This window comes from Oncorhynchus gorbuscha, linkage group LG14 (genome assembly GCF_021184085.1).
Source record: "Oncorhynchus gorbuscha isolate QuinsamMale2020 ecotype Even-year linkage group LG14, OgorEven_v1.0, whole genome shotgun sequence".
Taxonomy (NCBI): Eukaryota; Metazoa; Chordata; class Actinopteri; order Salmoniformes; family Salmonidae; genus Oncorhynchus; species Oncorhynchus gorbuscha.
The window spans coordinates 22,053,774-22,076,300 of NC_060186.1; the positions used below are offsets into that span (position 1 = coordinate 22,053,774).

General features: G+C 45.1%; 1 protein-coding gene across 2 annotated transcripts in view; it reads right to left on the reverse strand.

The window, feature by feature from the left end:
* Positions 1 to 22,527, reverse strand: part of LOC123994629 (metabotropic glutamate receptor 8-like) — a 1,038,970-nt gene that overhangs the window by 698,364 nt on the left and 318,079 nt on the right. For both annotated transcript variants that reach the window (XM_046297463.1, XM_046297464.1), the window contains exons 8-9: positions 15,149 to 15,288; positions 11,428 to 12,363 (exon numbers count right to left, since the gene is read on the reverse strand). In XM_046297463.1, the coding sequence (XP_046153419.1) occupies positions 11,428 to 12,363; positions 15,149 to 15,288 (1,076 nt within the window). The remainder of the gene's footprint in view (positions 1 to 11,427; positions 12,364 to 15,148; positions 15,289 to 22,527) is intronic.

Here is a 22,527-nt window from a genome sequence, read left to right on the forward strand (position 1 = left end):
CGCACCTTAAATATTAACCTGAGAGAGAGTGCCTGTCCAGTCTCACCACTCCCAGTATGTGACAGGCTTTAAAAAAAACATCTCTAATGCTCAATACTGCATTTCTACATCACAGTTCAGGCACTGCAGGTTTGGGTTTGAAGCGAGGAATATCAGGGAAGACAGGCGCACTAAAGCGTGGGTCGTTGCCGGAACTAAGCATTCCGACGAATTCCGAATTGCATTCCGTCGCGCTCCAATTACAAAACTCGTCCTTGACTCATACACTTAGCTGTGACAAGCGACCAACCAGATGACACGTGCTGTGCTCTCCCACCGCCCACCTCTCTCTTTCTCTCTGCGACTCTCTCTCACTTACACCCCCCCCCGCACATGCGAGTGCTTCCAGTAATGAGTTTAGGTGTCCTTGGGATGGCCTGTCCTAAAAGGGCTTTTATGAGTAAGCTGGCTGTAGTGAGCGCTAGAGGATCCTAAACTTATTCAGACTCCCATCTCTCCCTCTCTCCCTCTCTCCCTCTCTCCCTCTCTCCCTCCCTCCCTCCCTCCCTCCCTCCAGGGGACATATCATCTCTCCTGTCAGTCTTAAAGTCTAATTACAAGATGTGGGAGGGACAAGGACAGTGGATGGGTCACAGCAGGTAGTTAATTCAAGGCATCCATCTTCTCCTCAACTAGAACTTTATGTACACGTTAGAGGTCCACCGATTAATCGGAATGGCTAATTAATTAGGGCCGATTTCAAGTGTCCATAACAATCGAAAACCGGTATTTTTTCAGATTTTTTTATTTGTATTTTTTTACACCTTTATTTTATCTTTATTTAACAAGGCAAGTCAGTTAAGAACACATTCTTATTTTCAATGACGGCCTAGGAACGAGGCTTGTCAGCTCGGGGGATCCAATCTTGCAACCTTACAGTTAACTAGTCCAACGCTCTAACCACCTGCCTCACGAGGAGCCTGCCTGTTACACGAATGCAGTAAGCCAAGGTAAGTTGCTAGCTAGCATTAAACTTATCTTATAAAAAACAATCAATCAATGACTGTCGTTGCTCCAATGTGTACTTAACCATAAACATCAATGCCTTTCTTAACATCTTCAAGATAGGGGGCGCTCTTTTAATTTTTGGATAAAAAACATTCCCGTTTTAAACAAGATATTTTGTCACAAAAAGATGCTCGACTATGCATGTAATTGACAGCTTTGGAAAGAAAAAACTCTGACGTTTCCAAAACGGCAAAGATATTATCTGTGAGTGCCCCAGAACTAATGCTACAGGCGAAACCAAGATGACATTTCATACAGGAAATGGTCCAGATTTTGAATGCCCTGTGTTCCAATGTCTCCTTATATGGCTGTGAATGCATCAGGAATGAGCCTGCACTTTCTGTCGTTTCCCCAAGGTGTCTGCAGCATTGTGACGTATTTGTAGGCATATCATTGGAAGATTGACCATAAGAGACTACATTTACCAGGTGTCCTCCATCGAAATGATTGCGTAATCTCCAGCTCCATGCGCGTTCCATTTTCTTCAGAGGAGAAAATGAACTGCCACGAATGATTTATCATCGATAGATATGTGAAAAACACGTTGAGGATTGATTCTAAACAACATTTGCCATGTTTCTGTCGATATTATGGAGTTAATTTGGAAAAAAGTTTGCGTTGTAATGACTTAATTTTCGGGTTTTTTCTTACCCAAAGGTGATGAACTAAACGGAGCGATTTGTCCTACACAAATAATCTTTTTGGAAAAACTGAACATTTGCTATCTAACTGAGAGTCTCTTCATTGAAAACATCTGAAGTTCTTCAAAGGTAAATTATTTTATTTGAATGATTTTCTTGTTTTTGTGAAAATGTTGCATGCTGAATGCTAGGCTTAATGCTATGCTAGCTATTAATACTCTTACACAAATGCTTGTTTAGCTATGGTTCAAAAGCATATTTTGAAAATCTGAGATGACAGTGTTGTTAAAAAAAAGGCTAAGCTTGAGGGCTAATATATTTATTTCATTTAATTTGCGATTTTCATGAATAGTTAACGTTGCGTTATGGTAATGAGCTTGAGACTATAAATAGGATCCCGGATATGGGATTGCTCGTCGCAACAGGTTAAAATCAATACACATATATTTTTAAACCTGCATATTTAGCTAAAAGAAATCCAGTTTAGCAGACAATATTAACCAGGTGAAATTGTGTCACTTCTCTTGCGTTCATTGCACGCAGAGTCAAGGTAACAGTTTGGGCCGACTGGCTCTTTGCGAACTCATTTGCCAGAATTTTACGTAATTATGACATAACATTGAAGGTTGTGCAATGTAACAGGAATATTTAGACTCATGGATGCCACCCATTAGATAAAATACGGAACGGAATAAACGTTATGTTTTCGAGGTGATAGTTTCTGGATTTGACCTAAAGGCTCGTATTTCTGTGTGTTTATTATAGTTAATTATATGATTTGATATTTGATAGAGCAGTCTGACTGAGGGGTGGTAGGCAGCAGCAGGCTCGTAATAGTCAAAGGTATATGGTTTAGAGAGAAATAGTCGACGCGTTATAATTCCTGTAATAACTTGTGGCTGAACTTGAAAGGGGTTCCTTCGTTATTTTACCGTTCGTGTCTTCCATAGAGAATGTCTTGATCTACTTACATTTACATTTACATTTAAGTCATTTAGCAGACGCTCTTATCCAGAGCGACTTACAAATTGGTGCATTCACCTTATGACATCCAGTGGAACAGCCACTTTACAATAGTGCATCTACATATTTTAAGGGGGGTGAGAAGGATTACTTTATCCTATCCTAGGTATTCCTTAAAGAGGTGGGGTTTCAGGTGTCTCCGGAAGGTGGTGATTGATTCCGCTGTCCTGGCGTCGTGAGGGAGTTTGTTCCACCATTGGGGAGCCAGAGCAGCGAACAGTTTTGACTGTTTTTACTTCAAATAAGGTCTGTGTTTCATGCTTAAACCACCTCTGTTCATGTCTTCCATAGAGAATGTCTTGATCTACTTCGAATAAGGTCTGTGTTTCGTGCTTAAACCACCTTGGCGTCAAAATATTTTCATAAATCAACTCTACAAAAAAATGATCTTCACTTATATTTAGCCAATATTGATCAGAGTTACCTTGTCCTATGGATATCCACGCAGTTCTAAAATTGGCAAGGTGGTGTAAGCCTATACGAAACACAGACCCTATTTTAAGTGAATCTAAAAATATCCTATGGAATAAATAAAAGAAGGAACCGCTTTTCAGATTTTGCTAGAAGGTGTCATGGGAAATATGACTCGCACTTTGGTAGTCAATTCTTACCATGTCCATTATTAAAATAGGATTTCCTGCATATAGAAATTACAGTTTGTTTTCAACATTCGTCACAGGTAACTTAAACTCGATTTTTATTCAAACAGTTGAGAGTATTTGCCTCCTAAGCAGACTCTTCAGTATCATTGTCACTTCAGAGCTGTGTGTTTTACAGATGGCAGAGAAAAGCAGAGCACCAGTGTGGGACTATTACATGGAATTGGCACCAGGGAAAGCAAGGTGTCTTATTTGAGATAAAGATGTAAGCATGGGGTCAGCAACGGCTAAAACAAAACATACCACCAACCTGTGGAATCACCTAAAGAACCCCCATCCAAAAGCCCATATGTATTATATTAAGTTAAAATAAAAGTCTTCATTGTTCATTCAGTATTGTTGCAATTGTCATTATTACAAAAATTTGTATATTTATATATATATATATATATATACAAACATTAAAAAAATTGGCCGATTAATCGGTAACGGGGTTTTTTTGTCCTCCAATAATCGGTATCAGTATCGGTGTTGAAAAATCATAGTCGGTCGACCTCTAGTCCACGTGACAATTCCAATTGGACTACTCCTGTATGACACCTTTGCTCCAAAACCGTTGAATACATATGATGCCACCGTGGAGTCAAAGGCAACTTCCCGACGGTTAACAAGAACACAGAACACAGCTTACTGGCGAACCGACGATAATTATCCCTATAATAACATTAATCGTAACAGAATCAATTGTCCATTAATCATAGTAATCAACACATCTCCCTCAAGCCCAGTATCTTCAATCCAACGGTATTTCCTGCCGTTACAGCAAATGTTATTCCTCTGATTGATCTTTGTCTAATGGACTCACTGGGTCTGTTCGCACTCCTTAGAAGAAAATATGCAAGGAAAGCCATCAACATTCAGTACAAGGTGAAAACAAGTCCAATCCCCAAATTAAAACTCACACAACAACAAGTCACGGTAAACAAGCTAAGAGTTTCTCTCAAATCCGCTTAGCATCTTCAATTCACCATCGTTTCATACTAGCCTTCTAAATCGACATGATCTAATTATGAGCAGCGATATTTTGCTCAGCTGACTCAGTCTCTACCACAGGCTGTGGACACATGTCCCCAGAGGACTCTGTGTGAGACAGAGGGACGCGACAGCACAACAAGTCTGGGCACGGCCCATGTCCGTAACAGTGACTCCCCGTCCATTACTCTCGCAGGTCTGACAATGATGATGCGCAGGTTCAGTTCTGCCGTCTTCGTACGGTTCGGATCTGTTCGGTTCTGGTCTGGTCACAGCCGGATAGTGTAGCAGCATTGTCTCTCTGCTGCTGTCATAGGTGTATCACCACATGATCAGTGTGATAGAAGTGAGGATGGCACACATCTGTTTCTGTGAATCACACGACTCAGTACAAACACACACACACACAAACTACCAAGTAGTCCCCCAGCCATGAGGCAGGCTGATGGGTCTGATGGGTCTGGTACTGCCACCAGACATGCACACACACACACACACACACACACACACACACACACACACACACACACACACACACACACACACACACACACACACACACACACACACACACACACACACACACACACACACACACACACACACACACAAGGGGCCTGTCGCCAACAAAGGCAGGTAGGACAAAAACTCACTCACACTATCCCCATGAAATCCCCATACTCTCACATACTCAACCCGATCACCTCACACATCACCGTACACCTTCCACACACTCTCGCAGACCTCCCCAGAGCCCTAAAACTAAGGCAGGCGAGTCCGATAAGTGCTAGGTCACTAAATCCTCCCGTACAGTACAGTATCTTACAGGTATGAGGAGCCAGCAGGCAGCGTGCTGTACTGTGTTGTTGCTGATCAGCCATGTCCTATGATTTGACACACACACACACACACACACACACACACACACACACACACACACACACACACACACACACACACACACACACACACACACACACACATTGACTCCTGTAACGTCCCAGTCATGCAGACAGCCTCTGTAATGCGCTTGACATTTCCAATATGTCTTGTCTGCAGAGTGAGTGAGAAGAACAATAACAACCGTTCTAGGGGAACATTCGGTTCACATTTTGATGTTTATTTTTGTCTGTTGTCATAGTCGTTCAGTGAAGGCAATGTAAAAATGAATGCTCCCCGTCGCTGCTTTAAAAGAGTTGGGGTTTCGTTCTCCCAAGACGAATGCGTGTCGTTTATGCGTTTGTACGTTTTTCTTTTTCCGAGGGTGTGTGTGTGTGTATAGGGGGGGGTCTCCCATGGTGGAGTCTGCTGCATCTCTGTGTTTGATGGTGGGATCTGACACCGTCTCCTTCTACTGAAGTTTGCCAAGACTGTTCCAAATCCCATCAGGATTGTTCAACTACAGTCCACAAAATATTCCGTTTAGAAAATGAATGGCGCTTTTTTTCAATGTGTTTCCGTACATGTGACCAAACAATACAGGGATTTTCAAAATGCTGTTTGAAATTGGCTGACATCATGATATCTACGTCAAACAAAACTAGGCCGATATGGCCAAGCCCAGTGTGTGTTTGTGCTTGGTTGTGTCTGGATGGATACCTACAATAGTGCAATATACAGTACAACTAGAGTACCCCAACAACAGAGTTGTGATGTTAGCTGAATCATTCCAGTTCTCTCCTTCTACTGAAGTTTGCCAAGAATGTTCCAAATCCCATCAGGATTGTTCAATTACAGTGCACAATATATTCCGTTTGGAAAATGAATGGCGCTTTTTTCAATGTGTTTCTGTACATGTGATCAAATGATACAGAGAATTTCGAAATGCTGGTCAGTCGCTGTGTACTCTCTGTTAAGGGCAAAATAGCATTCTAGTTTGCTCAGTTTTTTTGTTAATTCTATCGAATGTGTCAAGTAATAATCTTTATGTTTTCTCATGATTTGGTTCGGTCTAATTGTGTTGCTTATCCTGGGGCTCTGTGGGGTCTGTTTGTGTTTGTGAACAGAGCCCCAGAACCAGCTTGCTTAGGGGACTCTTCAGGTTCATCTCTCTGTAGTTGATGGCTTTGTCATGGAAGGTTAAGGTGGTTGTAGAATTTAACGTCTCTTTTCTGGACTGATAATTAGTGGGTATCGGCCTAATTTTACTCTGCATGCATTATTTGGCGTTTGTTTTACGATGTACACAGAGGATATTTTTGCAGAACTGTGCTGGCAGAGTCTCAATTTGGTGTTTGTCCCATTTTGTGAATTGTTGGTTGGTGAGCGGACCCCAGACCTCACAACCATAAAGGGCAATGGGTTCTATAACTGATTCAAGTATTTTTATCCAGATCCTAATTGGTATGTCGAATTTTATGTTCCTGTTGATGGTATAGAAGGCCCTTCGTTCACAGCTTTGTGGAAGTTACCTGTGGCACTGATGTTTAGGCTGAGGTATGTAGTGTTTTGTGCGATCTAGGGCAACGGTGTCTAGATGGAATTTGTATTTGTGGTCCTGGCAATTGGATCTGTTTTGGAACATCATTATTTTGTTCTTACTGAGATTTACTGTCAGGGCCCAGATCTGGCAGAATCTGTGCAGAAGACCTAGGTGCTGCTGTAGGCCATCCTTGGTTGGGGACAGAAGCACCATATCATCAGCAAACAGTAGATTTCAACTTCTAGTAGGCTGAGGCCGGGTCCTGCAGACTGTTCTAGTACCTTAGCCATTTCGTTGATATATGTTAAAGAGGTTGGGGCTTAAGCTGCATCCCTGTCTGACGCCACGGCCCTGTGGAAAGAAATGTGTGTGTCTTTGCCAATTTTAACTGTTTGTGTACATGGATTTTATAATGTTGTATGTTTTCCCTCAACACCACTTTCCATCAATTTGTATAGCAGACCCTCATGCCAAATTGAGTTGAAAGCTTTTTGAAATCAACAAAGCATGCGAAGACTTTGAATTTGTTTGGGTTTGTTTGTCAATTAGGGTGTGCAGGGTGAATACGTGGTCTGTCGTATGGTTATTTGGTAAAAAGCCAATTTGACATTAGCTCAGTACATTGTTTTAACTGAGGAAATGTTATGAGTCTGCTGTTAATGATAATGCAGAGGATTTTCCCAAGGTTCCCACGGTAGTTACTGGGGTCAAATTTGTCTCCACGTTTGTGGATTGGGGTGCTCAGTCTCTCTCTCTCAGCCTCCTCTCTGTCTCTTTCTCTTCTCTCTCTTTCTCTGTCACTCTCTCTCCATCGCTCTCAATTCAATTCAAGGGGCTTTATTGGCATGGGACATATATGTTTACATTGCCAATGCAAGTGAAACGGATAAACAAAAGTGAAAAAAAGTAAATATTACACTCACACAGTCTCTCTCTCTCTCTCTCTGAATCACTCTGCTCTTTATCTCTACCACTCCTCCTCTGAAGGATTAGCCTTTCCTCCCTTCCTGAGTCCCTGTTCTCTCTACCGCTCTCTGAGATAGAGAGAGAATGAGGGATAGAATGACTATCTCCCCTCCTCTCCTTTCTCCTTCCCTCCCTTCATCCATCTCTGAATTATCTATAGCTCTGATTCAGAGCTTCTTTCACTACTCCCTCTCATTATGTCTCTGTTTTTTTCTCCTTCCCTCCCTTCCTTTCCTCTACTCCGCTCTTTCCCTCTCTGTGCCTTCCTCCATCTCTACTCCCTACCCTGTGGAGTCACCTCAGTGGTGTGTGGTACAGAGTCCATTGGTCCAAGCAGATTAGGCCAGTTTAATGTTTGCATACTCAACGCGGTAATGACCTGGGCGCGCCACTGCGTCTACAGCGGGCCCTGGCCGTTAAATCCTTCGGCTGGACGATGAGTAACGGCCACCAGCCGCCGTACTCATGCAGAGCCACCGATAATAACGTCCTGAGGGGGTTTCTGCCGGGGCTAGCCTTGTCTCACTGGGGCTATTAGAGCCTGGTCGGGGAAGGGCATCAAGAGACGTTGTGTTAGAATATCCTCCTCTCTTGCCTTCGGTCTGTGTCTGACCCTGACTACAGCCGCTCTCTCTCTCTCCCCACCCTCTCTTCCTCTTCCCTCTCTATCCCAATGGTACTACATCATTACTGACAAAGCTTTACCTCCATCCGCCACTTTCCCCTCTCCGCCTCAGGCACCATGCAGTGAGCGTCATGTGAGCTGCGTTCAAAGCACTATCATTTACAATTATGTAGAATAGTGTTGCTGTTACAAAACATCAACTGCATTACACTCCAACATCCCCACGGGTACACCTAGAAGGTGAACACTGAAGATTTAAGGTTGATTCAATTTAGTCTAAGTGCTGTAGCCTCAACATCTAATTAAGTTCAAATCCTATGCTACACAAGTGTCTATGTTGTAGGGAAACAGGCTGAATTCAATCAGCGTGCACCATAGGCCTACTGTTTATGTACATATTTATGATATTCAAGTGATTACCTGTCAAAACTGTTGATTTCAATTCCGGCCAATCCACTAACAGGAAGGGGTTGAGTCCCAAATGGCACCATTTCCCTTCATAGAGCACTACTATGGGCCCTGATCAAAAGTAGTACACTAGATAGGGAACACGGTGCCGGGACACAACCAGGATGTCGATGTTATGAGTGTGGTTGGTAGGCAGCTCCTTTGATCTGGTCATAGACACTGTACATACAGCGTCATTATATAAAGAGACCACCTTCTGCCTTCATTGATTCTGGCCCCTGATACATACAGCCGTCTCCGGACCTTTCGCAAATGGCAGCCTTTTCTCTATAAAGTGCACTACATTTGACCAGGCCTTTATAGTGCTGTATATAGGGAATAGGGTGCCATTTGGGAAGCATCCCAGGCCTCCCCAGCCACAACAATAAAGCAGTTTGATATTTACAATCAATATTGTAAGTCCCCTTTGAATCCCAATGAGTGTAAAGTGCATATAACATGGGTGCACATGCGCAGATGCAGTACACGCATGCACACGCACACGCACACGCACACACACACACACACACACACACACACACACACACACACACACACACACACACACACACACACACACACACACACACACACACACACACACACACACACACACACGTACGCACGCACACGTACGCACGCACACATACACGTACACACACACGCATGAGGAATATTGAATCAGGCAATGATTACTGAGAAAAGAGGTTGTGTTTGGAGAACATCAATACGGTCAATCTGAGCATCAGAATAGAAATACCCCTGAGGACATAGTGATCCGAGTCTGGCCTGGGTGCATGTTTGTGTGTGTGTGTGTGTGTATGTTCATTTTGCTCAGCCGGTATCAAAACGACAGACTTCGATTATCACCATCTGAATCAGTCTCCTCATTTTGACAAGCAGCATCTACATGTTCACTCCTTGCAAAATCAAAACCCAATTTGTTCTCATGCTCTCTTATATTGCCCGACATTTCTACGCGTCAAAACCCACAAATCAGTTCCCTCATTTGATTCAAATGTTAACCAGCTTTCCGCAGTCATCACATCCCACAATGACATGGAAGTGATGATCAGATTCACAGCTCTGTTTAGCTCTTATTCTTCCCAGGGCCACATCCACACAAAAAAATTACTTATGCAGCACGCGCGTGCGTGCGTGCGTGTGTGTGTGTGTGTGCAGAGATGGACAGTATTCCTGTTACATGTATTTGAAATATGTATTTCGACTACTTCTAAGTATTCAGTCATTTTGTGTTACACTGGGCTAAAGTATTTTCAAAATACTTTTCTATGTTATTTTTTCTTTAGCTGTTCGCCATTTTATGGCCCCTTTCACCTTGTATTGGTATCAGAAGCCTGATATAAATGTAATCTAAAAATGATCAATTGCAAAGCATGCTGAGTATTATTCTAATGAGCTCCACCCCAAAATAAAGCCAATAATTAATACCCAGTGTGCTTTGCAAATCATTTTGGTACGTTCATTTTCACATTTACATTTGGTAATTTCGCAGACACTCTTACCCGTGTGACTTACTATTTACAGTCAGTGCATTCAACTAAGGTAGATAAACACCATATCACCATCATAGCAAGTCAAATGTTTCTGGAAATGTTACTGAGAATGCTGTTGCTGTTCGTGCTGGCTGTGTGTGTTTTTACCAGTAATACCATTACTGAGAATGCCGTTGCTGTTTGTGCTGGTTGTGTGTGTTTTTACCAGTAACACCATTACTGAGAATGCTGTTGCTGTTTGTGCTGGCTGTGTGTGTTTTTACCAGTAACATCAGTGCAAACATAGTTTGCCAACTAGAGTCATTGTGGAGCTGAACGCTCACCTCGACACAACAATTGTTTATAGGCTAATTGGGGCATCGTACAAGTGTGTGTCAGCCGCATGGCAACAGAGTAAAGTAAATGGGTGATGGTGTGACTCGGTGATGAGCTTTAATGAGGACCTTCTTCTCCTCTCCCTCTCTTTTCCTCTCCTGTGGGTATTTATTGTTGTACAGTGTCCCAGCAATGTTCCCTCGGTGTCTAAGATTGTGGGGGTGTTGCATTTGAAATATACCATCTGCCAAACAGCAGTGGAACATTCAATGAAATTCCACTGTGCAGAAAACCTTTTCAAATGACCTGGAAGTGCCATTCTCCAAGTGCAGCTAGCTCAAACCTGACCTCCAGCACACAGCAGGTCAGAGGTTATGCAGAGGAACTACCTTTTGTTTTCTCAAGCTTCCCAGAGCCCTGCTCGGCTGTGTATACCTTGCCAATCTACCGCCTAGAGCCGAGGCAAGAGGTAAGGCAATATGTTCTGAAGTTCAGGCCTGACACACCCACACTGACACAAAGAGTGATCCAGAGAGAGAGAGGGAGTACACCCTGTATATGATCCTCTTATTAAAGCTTGCAAAGACTTGGCTCTCGTCCCTCAGATAGAAAATCCAATCTTATTCACATGGGAAGGTGGGGGCTTTAGACTTAAGCTATTACGACAGCTCCATTCTGAATCACTAGCTGACTGATGGGAAAGAGACCATTCATCCAAAACCATCCAATCATTAGAAACACACAGGCTCCACTTTTTTGCGTGTTTGTGTGATATAAAATCTGTTCAACTCACCCTCTCCGCCGACTGTGCCGTCCCGAAGAAGATGGGGATGAACGCCAGCCAGATTATGCAGGTAGTGTACATGGTAAATCCGATTGGCTTGGCCTCGTTGAAGGTCTCCGGCACTCCCCTGGTCTTGATGGCGTAAACAGTGCATGTGACCATCAGTAGAATGGAGTAGCCCAAGGAGCAGATCAGGGACAGGTCGGAGATGTCGCACTTCAGCACGCCGCGAGCCGCCGCCGGGTCCTGGGTCCGCTGCTCGCCGTAGTCGACGAAGGTGTGTGGCGGGTCCACAGCGAACCATACAAACACCCCCAGGAGCTGCACCGAGATCAGGGAGAAGGTGATGACCAGCTGGGAGGCCGGGGAGATGAACCGGGGGGCGCTGACCGACTTCTTCCCCTGCTCAAAGATGCGGTGGATACGGTTGGTCTTGGTGAGGAGAGCCGCGTAGCTGAAGCACATCCCCAGACCCAGAAAGATCCTCCGGAACGAACACACGCCCACGTCGGGCGCGGCGATCATCAGGAAGGTGATTGCATAACACAGGAAAATGCCCGTCAACAGCACGTAGCTCATCTCACGGCCGGAAGCCCTGACGATTGGCGTTTCATTGTAGCGGACGAAGGTCACGATAACGAAGGTGGTGGCGATGATGCCTAGCATTGAGATAAAGACAGGAATGACGGCCCAGGGCGAGTGCCACTCCAGCTTGATGATGGGGATGTTCTGGCAGCCCGTTCGGTTGGCGTCAGGACGCTGTTCGTAAGGACACAGTTCACAGCTGAACTCGCTGGCCTGGAAGTGATAGCCCTCGCAGCGCTCGCAGTGCCAGCAGCACGGCACACCCTTCACAATCTTCTTCCTTTCACCCATCCGGCAGGGCACGCTGCACACAGACGCCGGGAGGGACGGGTCGCCTGCCCGCCACTGCATGGCCTCTACCTGGGGTCATAAGGTCACAGGAGAGAGGAGAGACCAATCAGAGGACAGATAGGTTGGGACTCAATTATGGTTTTGGTTCTAGAAGGGTTGTGATTCTAAACTGTTTCTGGCTAACGAACGTTCTGACTGGAATAGTTCTGACTGTGTAACAGCTTTCTTCAAAGCCTACCATTGTTAAACTGTTTGTACCTGCATAAACATTTCCCAAAGGGCAACTCACAAAGTAATTAGCCAAAGAAGAACTTCTTATCATTTCCCTTGTGCTGCCTGCTAGGCATAAATCTTGAAGAAATTAAACTGGTTTAATCAGAGATGGCACAAATTGGCCATCTGCATCAGTCTGATGCAGTTTGTGTGTATTAATAAACTGTTTATAACACAGCCCAGGGTGATGGGAACGGAGCTCCTCTCTCTATCTCTGAACAGGCACACAAAGCACTGATCCAGCAGAACTAGAGGAAACTGGCTGGCTGGGGATTCTGCTGAGAGCAGAGGAAACCTGTCTGTATACGTTGTTTTAGATTTGTGTTTTTATTTCCCTTTAGTGCTATAATGTCTTCCTGTTCGTTTGTGGTAAAGTGATATTCGGCCATGCTTGCATTATGAACGCTCAAAAACACATTTAGCCTGGCCGTGAACTTTCTGGGGTATAATTGATCATTGTTACCTGATGAAAAAATACTTTAGGTCTCATTAAAGGTATCCCATAAAGCATTTTAAGCATGTTATGAAGGAAAGCATGTCCAATGGCACAACTGATCCTAAGGGAAGAGATTTAACCACCAGAAGAAAGTCACTTCCGGCACTTCGGTGAATCCTTCTTCAATTCTTTGGATACCTTGAATTGAAAACACTGTTAAGGGGAAACAAAATGTTTATGGAATGGGGATATTCTGGCTCTAGTTCTCAGCAGCCGGCCGAGAGAGAATAGTAGTCTGTTGCTACCTCCCAGTCCAGCCAAGGTACACAGATCGAAGAACAAAGTGAACTCGCAAGAGAAATTCAGCCCTGGAAGAAAAGAGAAGTTCAATAGACAATGTTGTCATGTTTTGTCATATATTGTCTTGTCCTTGTGCTTTCCCTTCTGTTCGTTTCCCCCTGCTGGTCTTATTAGGTTCGTTCCCTTTTTCTATCCCTCTCTCTCCCCCTCCCTCTCTCTCTTCTCTCTATCGTTCCGTTCCTGCTCCCAGCTGTTCCTCATTCTCCTAACTCACTCATTTAGTCTTTTCACACCTGTCCCCTATTTTGCCCTCTGATTAGAGTCCCTATTTCTCCCCTTGTTTTCCGCTTCTGTCCTTGTTGGATCCTTGTATGATGTTCGCTGTGCTGTGTCCTTGTCTCGCCCTGTCGTGTCTTGTCTCCTTCAGATGCTGCGTGTGAGCAGGTGTCTTAGTCTGCTACGGTCGGTGCCTTCCCGAAGCAACCTGCAGTCAATGGTCGAGTCTCCAGTCTGTCCTCGTTACTACGAGTGGATTTAAGTTTTTTCCTGTTTTGTTTTCTTCTTGAGTTTTCCAGGATTATTACTTTTGCCATTTACTGGAATAAAGACTCTGTTTTCGCTAAGTCGCTTTTGGGTCCTCATTCACCTGCATAACAAATGTTCAGCATTTCAGCCTAACTTCCATTTTCCTCCCAGCCAATTCTGCAGTCTCCAAGTCTTCAGAGTCCAGCCAATTTAGCTTCTACAGTCCGAACTGATCCGCTTATACCGTTGTGAATGATACGTGCAGGTAAGCAGTAAGTAAGGGGAGTCAGATAGGTCTTGAGCATTGTTAGGTGTAGGTGCACAGCATGTGTGCTGCCTGACTGATCGCTGCACGTACGACCAGAGCAGATGGTGTCTGTCTGTCTGTCTGTCTGTCTGTCTGTCTGTCTGTCTGTCTGTCTGTCTGTCTGTCTGTCTGTCTGTCTGTCTGTCTGTCTGTCTGCCTGCCTGCCTGCCTGCCTGCCTGCCTGCCTGCCTGCCTGCCTGCCTGCCTGCCTGCTGTCTGTCTGTCTGTCTGTCTGTCTGTCTGCCTGTCTGCCTGCCTGCCTGCCTGCCTGCCTGCCTGCCTGCCTGCCTGCCTGCCTGCCTGCCTGCCTGCCTGCCTGCCTGTCTGTCTGTCTGTCCCCTCCCCTCCAGTGTTCAGGTGTTATCGATGTGCTCTCTGACTCCTACAGAAACTCATGCTGATGGAGAGAGGACCTTCCTGCTCGCACACTTCCTAGCTCTATCCCTCCCTCTCCTCCCTTCCCGCTCTCTCTATCTCTTCACCCTAACGAGCCGGCTCAGGTCACATATATTAATGATGCAGAAAGTGTGTGCGTATGTGTATGTGTGTATTTGTGTGTTTGTGTGTATGTTCGTGTGTGCGCGTGTGTGTATGTATTCCAATCAGTAACAGCTGAATAACAAGTAGGTGCTCACTGAAAGTCAAGCACTGAGCAGTAACTGTATGCGTGCAGGAACACAAACTACTCAGAAGTACTGTAAGAATGTAGGCCAAAAAAACACTGGGAAGAGATGGGACCTAAACATGACACGAAAACAAGTTCTGGATGATAAACGAATGAATAGAAATCTGAAATTTCAAGACTCGACCTTGAATGAATGCTGATATCTATAAAATGTGTGCAATTTCCGAGCTGTTTGTGCTATTATGTCAAGTCGTTGTTCAATGTCATGCCAAACATGTTGACATGAAGGGACAAACAGAGCCGGGACCAGGCTCTATACGAATGAATACCTTTGAATATGACAACGCTAGATCACAAAAGATAGATATTGCTATTATGTTAGTCTCACATTTAGGTGCAGTTTGTTGGTCCAGGTGCCTATGACCTTGTACTCTCTGGTAGAGCGGTTGGTGCTCTGGTACTGGAAAATATCGTACCGTCCGGGGGCGTCGCCGTTCTCATTGAACACCACTGGAGTACCGGCACTTCCTGGAAGACAGAGATGGTGGGAAAGGATTAACAAGAAGACACACTGTACGTCGCTCATCACACAGACAGCTAATTTACCATACTGTAAGATTGTACAATATCTTTGTTGTTCTGCATTTTTCACACCAATACATGATTTGGTCCAACACAAAATATTTTTGGACTAACTTATATATACAACTATGGTGTGTATATATATATACACCTATACACCTTATATATATACAACTATGGTACAAGGTCTGTTTCTTACAGAGTGGGAATCTTTTTCAGAAGTTCATTCAATAGCCTCGTGTATACCTGTCACCCTAACGAGCCGGGCTCAGCTGTCACACATATGAATTATGCAAAAAGTGTGTGTGTGTGTGTGTGTGTGAACAGCCTCAACCACCCCAGGCGCAAAGTATTTCACAGATGGGCTTTTCTCTCCACCGATTATGCTAAACTCACAGCCTCCTCATCCGTTCTCTCTCTCTCTTCCTCTCCCTCCCTCCCTCTCTCTCTCTCTCTCTCTCTTTCTATCTCTGGTTCTCTCTCCTCTTATGAATCTTTGAAATCCAATATTTCAGCGTGGCAGCAGCGCGGGTGGAGAATCTGGCCCATCAAAGTAGTAATGTAATTACAAATATAAATCTTAAAAGAGTTGTGCATTACTGACATTCCTACAGAAAGCTGTACGTCATGGCAACAATCTACCATATCTGACGGAACGAAAGGGAGAGTAGCTGGGAGATAGATACTGGGAGAATAAGAGAGAAAGGCAAAGCTGAGAGATCTACCGAGAGAGAGAAAGAGAGAAAAAGTGAAAGACAGAGATAATGTAATGAAACAGAGAAGTAAACTCCTCTCTATCTGCTACGGCAGCTGGTCTCTCAGGCCTCCTGGATACGCACTGATGCCTTCTCTCTTTCAATATGCACACTAACAATAGTGCTCTAGGAAACCTTTCTCTCTCTCTCTCACTCTATATATATATATATATACATATATATATATATATATTCCAGTGGTAATGAATGAGAAGATTTCCAGAGGACTCTGGGTAAACAACTATCTTTAACCTGCCTCCACACAGCCCCGCCCGCCACATCTCAAAGACGCCGGCGTTGGCCACTTGCTCCTGTCTGTTTGTCTGTCTCCTCCTGCCTCGCATCATTGGAACAGAGAGAGAAGTGTCCAGACTGGTTGTTACAATACTGCCACCCGGGCTACAATTTGTTAAGGCTAGCAGTGCAACACAGCTCCCTATAAATCCCTGACCCACCCCCACACACACACACACACACACACACACACACACACACACACACACACACACACACACACACACACACACACACACACACACACACACACACACACACACACACACACACACACACACACACACACACACGTGATGCTGGTAGAGAAGCAGAACACGAATGCCATCACACTATCAGTGAGTGGGAACAACTTCTCTTCCTCTTCTCCCCTCTGTTCATCCCTCGCTTTGCACAACAGCGGGGGAACATGCATTGCAAATGGGAGAGGACTCCATCTCATCCGTGCGGCAATGAATCATGGCACATCCTCAGGAAAGGATTTCTGCCCGGCAAATTGGTGTCAATATACGGCCCAATATTTCTCACTGTTCCCTGTCCAACCAACGAGGCCGATTATGCAGACGCGACTGATGCAAGTTACACACTCACACATACACAAACGGACGCACACACACATGCACAGACACGCACTGACACACATAAACGTCATCTCCGGAAAGAGCCTGTCCCAAACCATATTAGCTACTCTGATGACGATTACTGGATACAAGCAAGCTGACTCATATAATTGTTCAGTATGTCCCGTATAAGGGCAATTCGAGCCCAGCAGTACAAGTCAGTGGAGCATGGTCCCTGAGCCATTTCTGAAAGTAGTACCATGGAGATATCGACATTTAAATTTCACACGATTCTGCATCGTTAACCATGACCTTCACTGTGTCAGTGTAAGCAACAACATTTACCCTTCTTTACCACAACACACACACACACACACACACACACACACACACACACACACACACACACACACACACACACACACACACACACACACACACACACACACACACACACACACACACACACACACACACACACACACACACACACGACAAACCGCAAACTCACCCTTCAGTGGGTTGCCGCAACAACCATTGAACTGGACGAGCAAAACAACACACCAAAGTCCTTTCATCGACCTGTGTGTGTCGCCCTCATTGGTCTTTATAGAACATCTCACATGACCAGACACAACCCCCAAAGGAGAATGGGGTCAGAGGCCCCTTTAACCGACACACAGGTCTTCAGCTAGTGGTGGGCGATGGTGAGATGAGACCAAGAGCTGAAGTAGAGAGTACGGTTTTTCAGATGGAAGACTGTTGTTTGAACCTGATCTTCTCCAGTCAGACACTCGGGCTTATGTTTGGTTTGAGGTGAGGTTGTCTTTCTGCTGTGCAGTTTGTGGGTAGAGAGAACGGATTCTAGGTAAGTTGTACTCCTACTAAAAGGCAGGGAGGCAAACCCCTGAAGATACAGTTACAAGGCACAGGTCTAGGATCAGCTTACTCTTTCCTAATCCTAACCTAAACCATTAAGGGGGAGAAAGACCTAAGATCAGTGTCTACAGGCAACATCCTCCTAATCTGAGATAATCACTGCATACCCTGCCAACAGCTCTTCCCTGTGGATCCCCGGAGAGAGAGAGAGAGAGAACGTGTTTTAGCATGGGTAAAATCTCTGATGAGGAGAATACAGGAGAGAGGGACCGGCTGAACGAGGGTTCAAAACTCTCCCCACTCCCTATCGTGACAGAAACAGAGAGAGTGTTTTGATAGGCCTGATGCAGAAATCACCCTGCAACCCAGATGAATTAAACATAACATGGAAGAAGGAGCTGAGAGGAGGAGATGAGAGAGAGTGGCTGCCAGCACCCAGCAGTGTGGGCCATACATCTGTACTGCTAATGGGGGAGACAACACACACACACACATGCATATACGCACAGAAGAATGCGCGTAGGCACACGCACGCAGGTATGCACACACACAAATACACACATGCAGTAATGAGGACACATCTTCGTCTCCATTTTCCCTCCATCCCTCTATCCCACACTAACCGGTTACCTCAGGGGAGGCTCTACCTGGCAGATGAGGAAACTCTCTGTGATAATAATAACTCAACTCCCTCCTCCTCCTCCTCATTCTCCAACATGTACTTTCTCTTGTCTTCATTGATCCTCCCTTTTCTCTTGTCCTCCTTCATCTTTCTCTTGTCTTCGTTCTTTCCCATCTTTCTCTTGTCTTCGTGTGGCTCTCTTCCCATCTTTCTATCTTTCTCTTGTCTTCATGTGGCTCTCTTCCCATCTTTCTCTTGTCTTCGTGTGGCTCTCTTCCCATCTTTCTCTTGTCTTCGTGTGGCTCTCTTCCTATCTTTCTCTTGTCTTCGTGTGGCTCTCTTCCTATCTTTCTCTTGTCTTCGTGTGGCTCTCTTCCTATCTTTCTCTTGTCTTCGTGTGGCTCTCTTCCCATCTTTCTTTGTCTCTTGTCTTTCCTATCTTTCTCTTGTCTTCGTGTGGCTCTCTTCCTATCTTTCTCTTGTCTTCGTGTGGCTCTCTTCCTATCTTTCTCTTGTCTTCGTGTGGCTCTCTTCTTATCTTTCTCTTGTCTTCGTGTGGCTCTCTTCCCATCTTTCTCTTGTCTTTGTGTGGCTCTCCTCCTATCTTTCTCTTGTCTTCGTGTGGCTCTCTTCCTATCTTTCTCTTGTCTTCTTCCTATCTTTCTCTTGTGTGGCTCTCTTCTTATCTTTCTCTTGTCTTCGTGTGGCTCTCTTCCCATCTTTCTCTTGTCTTTGTGTGGCTCTCCTCCTATCTTTCTCTTGTCTTCGTGTGGCTCTCTTCCCATCTTTCTCTTGTCTTCGTGTGGCTCTCCTCCTATCTTTCTCTTGTCTTCGTGTGGCTCTCTTCCCATCTTTCTCTTGTCTTCGTGTGGCTCTCTTCCCATCTTTCTCTTGTCTTCGTGTGGCTCTCTTCCCATCTTTCTCTTGTCTTTGTGTGGCTCTCTTCCTATCTTTCTCTTGTCTTCGTGTGGCTCTCTTTCCATCTTTCTCTTGTCTTCGTGTGGCTCTCCTCCTATCTTTCTCTTGTCTTCGTGTGGCTCTCTTCCCATCTTTCTCTTGTCTTCGTGTGGCTCTCTTCCCATCTTTCTCTTGTCTTCGTGTGGCTCTCTTCCCATTTTCTCTTGTCTTCGTGTGGCTCTCTTCCCATCTTTCTCTTGTCTTCGTGTGGCTCTCTTCTTAACCCCCCCCCCCCCTTCTCTCCTATAAGACATATGCCTAATAATACACTTGATTACGATCCATTACATACATGCTTCTGGCATACAGAAGCCTTTCTTCGCTGTGCCCTAACTCTCCATCCACCCCGCAGGCATCATGTTGGTAGCCGATCCGTGCAGTTAATATGGTGAGGGATAATATCTACCGGGTTTATAATGAGATAAGTGCTTCTTGGCTCAACACGGCTGCTGATTATAATGATTATTAAACTACCAGAAACCTGTGGCATATAGTTTATCAGGACGTGAAAGCAGGAGCCAGAGCCAGCCTTTTTGTTGTGTTTCACAGTGGAAGGGAGCACAGAGACTGTGTAGCCATTGGTCATGTGCCGTTTTAGTTTAGAAGTGGGCGGGTGAGTAATGGTGGTTTTGGTGGGTTCTCTAAACTCAACGTCAAGAGTCCACATGTCAACCGAAGATGTTTTGGCCTCAAGATCTCTGAATGCTTTAGGTACTTTACATTTGCCAGTTGGTCTGAGATTTGATCACTTGCCTGTCTTTTTTTATTGTCCTAGTTGGTCATTCGCAGTTCTTGCCTGCCTCGGGCAAGTTTCAAAACCATCCAACCCATTGCACTGCTTCTCTAAGCCCTACTATCATTAGGCCAAGGGAAGATATTTAATCACAGAGTTACGAAACACCGCAGCTTTTTTGGAGGAGCTCCAAACTAAGTGGCCCTCAGTCTGAACTTCACAAAAGCCTCCCGTTCCTGTTGACTTCTCCTCTTCCTCTCTTTCTTCTCAAGAGGAAGTCTTTTGATTATCTTCCCCAGAACAGAGCAGAGCAAGGGAGAGAGAGAGAGAGAGAGAGAGAGAGAGAGAGAGAGAGAGAGAGAGAGAGAGAGAGAGAGAGAGAGAGAGAGAGAGAGAGAGAGAGAGAGATGGGCAAAGGGAGAGGGGGAGATAGAAGGGTTTCCTAGAGCACTATTGTTAGTGTGCATAATGAAAGAGAGAAGGCAGCAGTGCGTATCCAGGAGGCCTGAGAGACCAGCTGCCATAGCAGATATACCTCCTCTGTTTACTGACTTTAGCACACACACACACACACACACACACACACACACACACACACACACACACACACACACACACACACACACACACACACACACACACACACACACACACACACACACACACACACACACACACACACACACACACACACACACACACACACACACACGACACAACTCTCATATGCCGATGAGGTAATGTCGCATTTATCACAAAGGCCTAATGGACTTGCTGATTTCATTACGGTGTGACTGTGGCAGAGGAGCGAGATCTGCAGGTCCATACATCTGGTGATGTCAGTTAGTCTAATGCCAGCATGTTAAAATGCATTTAGAGTGAATTAAAAGGATGCATTTACAATCACAGCCGACACCGCATGGCTTAACATTCTATTAATCCTCCAATGGCTATCTGATAGCTTCTGGTCACCCGGGCTGAGGAAGTGTTCAGTGTGTGGTGGCCCGGCAGGCAAGCGGCAGAGAGAGAGCGATGCCTTAAGTCTCCCCGAAACAGCTGTCTGAGATTTACGGCTTATTGAACTTATCTCCAGGTATTGATTGCTCTTCTAACGTTGTGAGTGGGCGGCGGCGGTCGGCCACTCACGCACATACACGGATACACACACAGGCAGACAGAGGTACGGGGGGGGGGGGGTATTTCCTGCGAGCGGCAGCAGCAAATGAAGCGTCCATTCAGTCTCATCAGTATCCCCTGTCCAGCCATCCGGTGGCTCATCCACAGTTTGAGGCTGTGTAATACTGTCAATATGGGGACAGAGCACAGAGAGGGAATAGTAGACCGGAGATGAAGGTCAGAACATTGGGAGACTTTAGTTCTGCAGGGTTGCCAATGTACCTTATTTTCTTCATATGAGCGACTGATTGAAGACGTAAAGATGTCTTTTGATATCTGTCCTACAAAGTGTACAAAGGCTTGTTGAAGTAATTATCTTTTTGTTTTCTCATGATTTGTCTGCTCTCTCACTTACACACAGCGTTGCATATCCCTCTTCTTACTCTCTCCATCCCCCTCTCTCCCTCTCTCTTCCCGCTAACTGGCTGTATAGCTGTCATGCTAGGGTCAAGTTCTCTTCTCTCTCTCTCTCTCTCTCTCTCTCTCTCTCTCTCATGAACACGAGGGAGACAGAGAGCTGGTTTCAAACGCAGGGTACAGCAGGTGTTTAAAATAAAGGACCACAGGAGGAGGCAGGTAGCTGAGTCCAGGGGCAGGCAGCAGGTCATACACAGGGGGACCAAGCGGCAACAGTACAGGCAGGGAAAAGGCTAGTAACGTCGACCCAGGAAATCAGGCAATAGGTGAATGACAGGTAATTCGAAGCTAAGGTACAGGCACGGAATAGGCAAAAGGTGTCATTCGTAAGGCAGGCAAAACCTTTCATACACGTGAGGAGTAAATGATGGGAAAAACAGCTTTGAAGAGAAGTGTGTCAAAAAAACAAACAATACCTCACAAAGATGAGGAGCAAAGAACTGAACTAAATAGTGTGTGATGATGACATACAGGTGTGTGAACAGGTGATCAGAATTTGGCTGATTGGGATCAGGAAAGTGAGCTGCATTCAGGGGGATCTATGTGTTTGAGAGTGTGAGTTGGAAGCAGACGTCTCTCTCTCTCTCTCTCTCTCTCGCTCTCTCTCTGTCTGTCTGTCTCTCTCTCTCTGTCTCTCTCTCTCCGTCTGTCTCTCTCTCTCTGTCTCTCTCTCTCCCTCAAAGCGAGCAAAAAAGTTATTTATTCTGTAAAAAAGGTCAGATTTTTTATTTTTTTATATATTTTTTTACAGACTAAATTACTTTTCTGCTCGCTTTGAGGACAATACAGTGC